The sequence below is a fragment of the Hyperolius riggenbachi genome, chromosome 12 (assembly GCF_040937935.1).
Source record: "Hyperolius riggenbachi isolate aHypRig1 chromosome 12, aHypRig1.pri, whole genome shotgun sequence".
Lineage (NCBI taxonomy): Eukaryota > Metazoa > Chordata > Amphibia > Anura > Hyperoliidae > Hyperolius > Hyperolius riggenbachi.
In genome coordinates, this window is record NC_090657.1 from 229,741,452 (window position 1) to 229,751,406 (window position 9,955).

General features: G+C 45.5%; 1 protein-coding gene across 1 annotated transcript; it reads right to left on the bottom strand.

Annotated features, from left to right (window-relative positions):
* Positions 1 to 1,171: 1,171 nt before the first annotated feature.
* On the bottom strand, positions 1,172 to 3,946 carry LOC137541295 (uncharacterized). The gene is made up of 2 exons (XM_068262541.1): positions 3,649 to 3,946; positions 1,172 to 2,046 (listed from the first exon to the last, which is right to left on the bottom strand). The coding sequence occupies exons 1-2, from the start codon at positions 3,896 to 3,898 to the stop codon at positions 1,235 to 1,237; spliced, it is 1,062 nt and encodes a 353-aa protein (XP_068118642.1). The 5' UTR covers positions 3,899 to 3,946; the 3' UTR covers positions 1,172 to 1,234.
* Positions 3,947 to 9,955: the final 6,009 nt, after the last annotated feature.

Genomic DNA, 9,955 nt, shown 5'->3' on the forward strand with positions numbered 1-9,955 from the left:
CATACCAACAACGTTCTGGCCTCTGCTGCCTTTTGTCTGTCAGTGTGAACCAGGCCTACTCTTTAGCACTTTATCCCACAAATGTAGCAGTGTCATGTGATTTCTGCCCTTTAGAGATTAAAACACGACTTTGCATAAACTAATTTTTGATGGAACTTTTGCCAAGGAACCCCCTCTGGCACGCCACTGTCCAGGTGTTAGAACATTTTAAGAAACTTATCACGGTTCGCCTGTTCGCAAACGTTTGCAGAAGGTTTGCGTTCGTGAACCGAAACATTGATGTTGGCGATACCATTAGTGCAGAACTGAGATAGTCTTGATGTGTCTCTTCCCATGTATTCTGAGTCTGTAAAAGCTCGCTACATTTAAATGCAGTAAATGACAGTTAATGGGTTTACCGCATTTAAATGTTTACTATGAAATCCTATGAAACTTCCTTTGAAACTTTAAAATCAATTTTCTCAAAAACTATAAGGTCTTTTTGAAAAAAAAATGTTACCCTTGTCCCCACTCTCCTACTTAACATATCTGGCAAATTTGGTGTTTCTCGCATGTAAGGAGGCTTTGCTTTTAAAGTCGGCGGGTTTTGGCAGGTTTTAATCACGAATACTTGTTTCATTTGAAACTTAAAAATTGATTATCTCAAAAATTAAAAGTTCTTTTTGATTTTTGTTTTTTTTTACATTGTAGCCACTTCTCACCTTTACAATCCATGCAATTTCGGTGATTGTAGCATGTACGGGGGCGTTGCTATTAACGTTAAAGTCAAATCCATGATCACGGCCGTGATCACAGATTCTACAGGCAATCACGGCTAAATCGAATTCAGAATACCGTTTCAAATCCGGATCACGATCACGTTGTATCCGGATTTCGATACTGCCGTGGCCGGATTTACTCAAATTTGTGATCGGGGGTAGACCGTGCAACACTACCTGCTGGACAGAGTCTCCTCACTATTGCCGGAAATAACCTAGGAAGGAGGGGGGGGGGGCTTCAGCAGGGGCACCGATGTGATAAAACCATCCGAGGATCTCCCCCTTCTTTTCCTGTATGGAGAACGCTTGTATTTACGCTTTTAGAAAATGATAGATGCTTCACAAGATCTAATTACACCTTACTCCTACTCTATATGATAAAAAGTGGAAGAGACATTTGCACATTTTTAGTTTTTTTTATTGTTTATTCTGCCTTTGTAGCACCCGGAGCTTTAGTGATAGTCTCTAGTCAGTCTCTAGGACGGTGAAGAGCTGGTAGCAGGGTAGACCACCTGGATTGGTGTACATGTACACCTGTCGCGTCGTCCCTCCCTGCATGGCAGCTTATGCAAGAAGACGACGACGGGATAGCTCCTGCCGGACAGCCCTGCAGGTATGATGGCTGCAGAGCACCCTGTAGGGACCCTTACAGGCGTGACGGCTGCCGGAGGAGCTGCTGGACCTTCTGATGGCATAGATGTGGTGCTTGCCAGGTGGTCTTCTTCTCTGCTCACTGATAGCACACTAGTGGCAGAGGTGACACTGGGTGTAGATGTCGCAGTGTCATCTGATGCTTCTGATGAAGAAGCTGATGAGCCACCTGATGGCACAGTCGTGTCACTTTGTTTGGGGATCACGCTGGCAGTTGCAGGTTTTGGGGTGGCTCTTGGTACAGGAGAGTGCCTGATGGCAGTATACTCCGGAAAGGCAGGTGGCAGAGGGCTGATGTCACCCTCTGATGATGATGTAGAGGAGCTTTTTCTCGAAAGTCCTTCCTCTAGTAACACAAAGTTATCCTTTTTGTAGTACTTTGCAGTTTTGTATAGGTAGATTCCCACTCCTATGTTAATTATCAGTAACACGAGTGAAAGGAAAAATGCCGTGATCCGGTAGATCTTCTGTGCCGCCTTCCATTTATCAGTAGGCAGTTTGAAGAGCTCCTGGAGGAAGTTTTCTATTGTTGACTTCCTTTTGACTGGCGTTGTTGCCCTGCTACCTGGTGTAGTCACCTTGCTCAATTTTCTTTTCTGTTTTACTTCTTCAGGTCCAGCTGTTACAGGGGAGGCCTCTGCAAGACAAAAAACAACATATGTGTGGTTAGATCAGTGTAACCCTAAAACAGAATAAATACCAAGTTCTAAGAGAGTTCCATTGTATAGAAAATTGGTCATTATGGACACCACAAACCCAGCACACAAAGCACTGAAGCTGCCCCCTGAATGCAGAGCGTATGTCTCTATCTCCCTACAGCGCCCTCTGCTTGGTTTACTTGAAGTGCAGCTAAAGATAGATTTTTTTTCTAAGTTTATAGAGTATAGGGGAGAGTTAGAACCTCTGTGACGCTGTTTATTGCTGTCTGTGTCATCCCTGGAGATATCCCTCACTTCCTGTCACCTGTGGCATCCCAGGAAGTGATTGGATCTCTATGACAAGAGCTCAGGCAGGAGTATAGGCCACACAGAGGTTCTTCACACTGCTAAGAGAGCTGCCTTTTTTTATCTGCATTTCATGTTGTGGGTGATGCAGAAAATCCATGGAAACAACGACAGCAATAAACAATTTAAAAACAGGAGTTATGATACCAGTTCCATCAAAGGAAAACAAAGTTAGAAAATCATATTTTATCAGCAACTTTTCTTTTCAGTCAATGTTAGCAGCTATTATTGTGTCTCCAAAACTATTTTTTTTCCTTTAGTGAGCTATAATTTTTCTGAATCCTTACACCCTGAAAATATATAAACAACTAGCTCCGCCCACTTTTTTTTAACCTTGACACACAGTCACTCAATGACGCACATACGCACATGCACGCGCACGTACACACACGCACACACACACACGCACATGCATGCACACACACCCACACACGCACATGCATGCACGCACACACACACACGCACACATGCATGCACACACCCACGCACACGTACACACACACACACACTGTACACACACACACACACGTACACACACACACACACACACATGAATGCACGCACACACGCACACACACACGCACACGCACACACACGTACACACACAAACGTACACACGCACACTCACGTACACACACACACACACATACGCACACACACATGCACACATACGTGCACACACACACACATACGCAAACACACACGCACACACACGCACGCACGCACACACAAATATACAGAAGAAAGATAGATATAGCAAGTTGCAGAGAACAAGGCATTAGATGTGCAACCGACCAATGTGAAGTCTCAATCCCGCAGGACAGAGGCGAAATCTATTCAGTGTGAAAGGGGCCTCACTGCACTGGGAGAGGAGTTAGTGTTACACACAAAGCAGACAGAGAAAGCTGGGCAGTAAAGTAGAGGTGGAAGGGCTACCTGTGGAAGATGTAGGGTTGCAGAGGATTATGGGAAAGTGGACATAAGCAGCTTGACATCCCTCAACCCAGCTCCACCTCCACATACAACATGTAAATACAATGTACTATAAGACTCATTGTTGAGCGTAAAAACAAACAAACCAAAAATCAACAACCAATCAGACGTTACCCTTATTTTTGACACAAATATTGTGATTGGTTGCTCTGCACTACTCCCCCACATTATCCCCAGCTTTCTCTCCCCCATCATGATAAACAGTGCTGCAGTGTCAGCATTTCATGCTGTATATCTCTTACCTGTAGTCTCAGAGACCCGGACATATACGGATGGAGCGGGTTCATAATTGTGACCATCGACGCGGAGGTGGATCTTGTAGAAGCCGCTGTCCTCAGTCGTGATGGGACTGACTGCCAAGGAGCAGCTCCCGGATCTCACCAGGCGTCTCATCACCGCGGTACGCGGGTCATGATGGGTCACTGCGCCGTCATTCAGGTTAAGGAGAGCCCTGTACTCTCCCCCATTCTCAGGCACCATCCCCCACTCCATCTCCACGTTATTTTGGTTCGGTCTAACAGGAAAGCGACATGGGATCACAAGGCGCGACCCCGCGCTCACAGCCATCTCCTCAGGGACCAAACTAATGGAGGTGACATCCACACCTGTAGGAAGGAAAGAGAGACAATGGTCAGTGGAATGCTTGTAGGAAATCATTCTAGAAGACTAATACACAATAAACTGTCATTACTAGTAGAAAGTCCCTCCCACCCTCCCCTCAGGAAACAGGAAACATGGCCGCCCGCTAATCAGCAGAAATGTGGGCACTGCTGTAGGAGCCCATTGAACTACCAGTAATGTGGGGAAATGCAGACGCCTGCTAAATAACAGGCAACGGGCCGTCTGCAAAGCAAAATATGGCTACAAATAACAGATGCTCACGTTTCCTTACATTGCCGGTGATGGGCGCCTGCGGTGGTGCATGTAAATTAGCAGGATTATTTTTACCTGGGAGGGGGTTAAGCTTAGGCATGTGGGAGTTGTTGGTTTAGACTAGATTTGGATGCAAAGGTTAAGGTCAGCTGTGTGTGTGTGTGTGGGGGGGGGGGGGGGGGGGGCTCGGTTGAGGTTAGTTGTGGGGTTGGTGGTCAATGTAGCTATGGGTGGAAGTGGTTCATATCATCCCAAGTAACAAGGGATCTGTATACCAAGTTTCATTGAAACCGGTCGAGGCACACACACGTCCGATTTTATATATATATGTATACTATCTGATGACCCGACATTGCCCGGGTATGTATTTGGCTGCTGTTGGCTATGCCAACTTTTTCTAACCCTAACACACAAACACCCAATGTCCAAGTTTTGGAACGTTGGGGTCTTTGGCATCAATAAATTGTATATTCCCATAGAAATGAAACAAATCTGATTGGCCGTTTGTGGCTCCTCCCCTCTCCAGTATTTGAACCTCAGTCACCCAATGACCAACTGTAAAAGGTTTGAGGCATCTGCTAATAACAGTGTAAAAATTGCAGCAATTTAAATATTCTCCTTGAAAATCAACAGGTGAATTTTGATTGTCTAGTAAAGGCTCCACCCACTTCCCTGAATATTAATCTCAGTCACCCAATGACCACTTGGGCAAAGTTTGAGAACCCTGACAGTGTAGGAATGGCTGTAGTTTATATTTTCCCAGTGAAATTTGTTTTTGGATCCACCCACTTTTTGTAACCTGGAAACTCAGTGACCAAGTTTGTCAGCTTATGGGTCCTTGGCATCAAAAATGTGTATTTTCCCAGTGAGATGAAACAAATCTGATTGGCTGTTTGTGTCTCTGACCCCTTTTCTGAATTTGAACCCCAGTGAGCCAATGACCAACTGTACCAGGTTTGAGGCTTTTGCCATTAACAGTGGAAGAATGGCAGCAATATTAATATTCCCCTTGAAAATCAACAGATGCATTTTGATTGTCTTTTTTAAGCTCCACCCACTTTTCTAAATATTAATCCCAGTCACCCAGTAACCAACTGTGCAAAGTTTGAGAACCCTACCATTAACAGTGTAAGAATGGCTGCAGTATACATTTTCCCATGTAAAAAATGTAGTTGTTGGCTCTGCCCTCTTTTTCAAACCTTGACACACAGTCACTGTATAACCAAGTTTATGAGCTTTGTGGTCCTTGGCATCAACAATTTAAATGTTCCCACTGAAATGAAACAAATCTGATTGGCTGTTTGTGGCTCCACCCCTTTTCAGAATGTGAATCCCAGTCACGCACTGACCGACTGTACCAAGTTTGAGGCCTCTGCCATTAAGAGTGTAAGAATATGATAGATATAGCATGTTGCAGAGAACAAGGCATTAGATGTGCAACCAATGTGAAGTCCCAATCCCGCAGGACTGAGGCGAATTCTATTCAGTGTGAAAGGGGCCTCACTGCACTGGGAGAGGAGAATGCTGGGCAGTAAAGTAGAGGTGGAAGGTCCTCCTATGGAAGATGTAGGGTTGCAGCTCCACCTCCACATACAACATGTAAATACAATGTACTAGAAGACTCATTGTTGGGCGTAAAAAGCAAACAAACAAAAAAGGAACAACCAATCAGAAGTTACCCTTATTTTTCACACAAATATTGTGACTGGTTGCTTTGCACTACTCCCCCACATTATCCCCAGCTTTCTCTCCCCCATCATGATAAACAGTGCTGCAGTGTCAGCATTTCATGCTGTATATCGCTTACCTGAAGTCTCAGAGACGCTGACGTGTACGATCGGAGCGGGTTCATAAACGTGACCATCGACGCGGAGGTTGATCTCATAGAAGCCGCTGTCCTCAGTCGTGATGGGACTGACTGTCAGGGAGCAGCTCCCGGATCTCACCAGGCGTCTGATGACCGCGGTACGCGGGTCACGATGGATCACTGCGCCGTCATTAAGGTTAAGAAGAGCTCTGTACTCTCCCCCATTGTCGGGCACCATCCCCCACTCCATCTCCACGTTATTCTTGTTCGGTCTGGTGTTAAAGCGACATGGGATCACAAGGCGTGACCCCGCGCTCACAGCCATCTCCTCAGGGACCAAACTAATGGAGGTGACATCCACACCTGTAGGAAGGAAAGAGAGACAATGGTCAGTGGAATGCTTGTAGGAAATCATTCTAGAAGACTAATACACAATAAACTGTCATTACTAGTAGAAAGTCCCACCCTCCCCTCAGGAAACAGAAAACATGGCCGCCCGCTAATCAGCAGAAATGTGGGCACTGCCGTAGGAGCCCATTGAAATACCAGCAATGTGGGGAAATGCAAACGTCCGCTAAATAACAGGCATCGGGCCGTCTGCAAAGCAAAATATGGCTACAAATAACAGATGCTCAAGTTTCCCCACATTGCCGGTGATGGGTGCCCGTACATTAGCAGGATTATGTTTAGTGATGTGGTTAAGGTTAGGCATGTGGGGGTTGATGGTTAAGACTAGATTTGCATGGGGAGGTTAAGGTCAGCCATCTGGGGGCTCGGTTGAGGTTAGATGTGGGGTTGGTGGTCAATGTAGCTGTGGGTGGAAGTGGTTCAATTTAGGCATGGGTGGAAGTGGTAGAGGCTACCAGTGTTGGCAGGATGTCACCGCTATAACCCCCCCCCCCCCCCCTTACCAGCAGAACCCCTTCAATGGGTTGATGATAAGGGGGTGGTTAAGATTTGGAGTGGGGGGGGGGGGTGGTAAAGGCTACATGTTAATGGGAAGCTTAAGGTTAGCTGTGGAGAGAAGCTTAGTTAAGGTTAGAGCATGTTTAGGCATGGGTGGAGAGTGGTTAAGGTTAGGCATGGGTGGAGAGTGGTTAAGGTTAGGCATGGGTGGTGGTGTTTAAGATTAGGCATGGGTGGAGAGTGGTTAAGGTTAGGCATGGGTGGGGGGTGGTTAAGGTTAGGCATGGGTGGTGGTGTTTAAGATTAGGCATGGGTGGAGAGTGGTTAAGGTTAGGCATGGGTGGGGGGTGTTTAGGCATGGGTGGAGAGTGGTTAAGGTTAAGCATGGGTGGGGGTGGTTAAGATTAGTCATGGGTGGATAGTGGTTAAGGTTAGGCATGGGTGGAGAGTGGTTAAGGTTAGGCATGGGTGGTGGTGTTTAAGATTAGGCATGGGTGGAGAGTGGTTAAGGTTAGGCATGGGTGGGGGGTTAAGGTTAGACATGGGTGGGGGGTGGTTAAGATTAGGCATGGGTGGAGAGTGGTTAAGGTTAGACATGGGTGGGGGGTGGATAAGATTAGGCATGGGTGGAGAGTGGTTAAAGTTAGGCATGGGTGGGGGTGGTTAAGATTAGGCATGGGTGGAGAGTGGTTAAGGTTACGCATGGGTGGTGGTTAAGATTAGGCATGGGTGGGGGTGTTTAAGGTTAGACATGGGTAAGGGGTGTTTAGGCATGGGTGGGGGGTGGTTAAGGTTATGCATGGGTGGGGGGTGTTTAGGCTTTGGTGGAGAGTGGTTAAGGTTAGGCATGGGTGGGGGGTGTTTAGGATCAGGCATGGGTGCAGAGTAGTTAAGGTTAGGCATCCGGGGGGAGTGGTTATGGCCTGATCCCACTAACGCATTTGTGCGCAGCTGTGTCCGCTTTTCAGCAACACATCATGTTACAGATGCTGAAAAGCGGACAGAAGCGGATACTACTGTGCACAGCTGCGTCAGTGGGCTCAGGTCTTCAGGTTAGGTACCAGCGAAGGGAGGGTTCAGAGTGAGAGTAGGATTTGGTTTAGCTTTCGTAAATTATCAGCATGTATTACTAACATTTTACTGTCACTATTAGCACTGCAAGAGTAGAAAATCAGTAAACTTACTGATAATCTACTATTGGTGATTTCCAGGCGCCTTTTTTCATATCTGCCTTTCTTTCCCTCCCCTGCTACTAACCCTGGGAAATGTCCACTAAACTCCACCCTCGCCATCCGCCATATGTTCATAAACCGCCTTACCTGAAGAGGGCTGAAGAAGGACTAGAAGTCCCACAACAAGGAACAATCCACAAAGCATTTTGTCACACGAGGACAAAACAAAGATATCCTGCTCAACGTTAGCTGCTCACGCTGCTCACGCCAACACAAGACTGCCAGTCTGCTGGGCTGTGCTGCCCTTATATGCAGCTGCTGCTGTGATGTCATAATGGGCCACACCCTCTTGTGTTTACTGGTCACCTGTGTTACCATAGCAACCAGCCACAACACAACCCTCATCCTCCTGCAGCAGCACTACAAGAAGTGCAGGAAATGTATGTATGTACATATATATATATATTACTTAATGACCAAGTATGTGAGCTTTGCGGTCTTTGGCATCAATAATTTGCATGGAAATAAAATTAATCTGATTGGATGTGGCTCCACCCCTTTTCTGAATTTGAACCCCAATCACCCAATGGCCAACTGTACCAGGTACAGGTGATTAACAGTGCAAAAATGGCAGCAATTAAATATTCCCCTTAAAAATCAATAGGTGGATTTTGATTAGCTTTTATAGGCTCCACCCACTTTTCTGAATATTAATCCCAGTCACCCAGTGACCAACTGTGCAAAGTTTGAGAACCCTACCATTAACAGTGTAAGAATGGTTGCAGTTTACATTTGCGCAATGAAATTTGTATTTTTCTCCACCCACTTATTTCCTAACATTGTTCAGGTATGTATTTGGCTGGTGTTGGCTCCTCCTATTACTTCTAACCCTAACACACAATTATTTCTTTGGCATCAATAATTTGCATTGAGATTAAACAAATCTGCCATTAATAGTGTAAGAATTGCTGCAGTTTACATTTTCTCAGTCAAATTTGTATTTGTCTCCACCTACTGATGACCCAGCATTGCCCGATTATGTATTTGGCTGGTGTTGGCTGCACTCACTTTTTCTAACCCTAACACACAATTACTCAATTACTCAATGACCAAGTTTGTGAGCTTTGCCGTCTTTAGCATCAATAACTTGCATTAAAATGAAACAAATCAGATTGGCTGTTTGGGGGTGGGGTTCCACCCCCTTATATAAATTTAAACCCCAGTCACGCAATCATCAACTGTACCAGTTTTGAGGTTTGTGCCATTAACAGTGCAAGGATGGCAGCAATGAAATATTCCCCTGAAAAATAATAGGTAATTTTTGATTGTTTTTTGTAGGCTCCACCCACTTTTCTGAATGTTAACCCCAGTCACCCAGTAACCAACTGTGCAAAGTTTGAGAACCCTACCATTAACAGTGTAAGAATGGCTGCTGTTTACTTTTTCCCAGTAAAATTTGTATTTGTCTCCGCCCACTTATGACCCTGCGTTGCCCGCTTATGTATTTGGCTGGTGTTGGCTGTGCCCACTTTCCTAACCCTAACACACAATTAGAGATGAGTGTAATGACCTAATTACGATTTTGCGAAATTTCGCGTAATTAGTGTAATTACGATTATGGCCGTAAGTACATAATCGTAATGAAGAAGGATTTCGCGAAATTTCGCGTAAGCGTAATTTTCGCGTAATTTTCGCATTACAGTCGTATCATGCCGTAATTTCGCATTGAACGCTACCGTAATTTCGCGTTAAACCGTAACGCTCCGTATAATATAAAAAAGCCGCCGACTT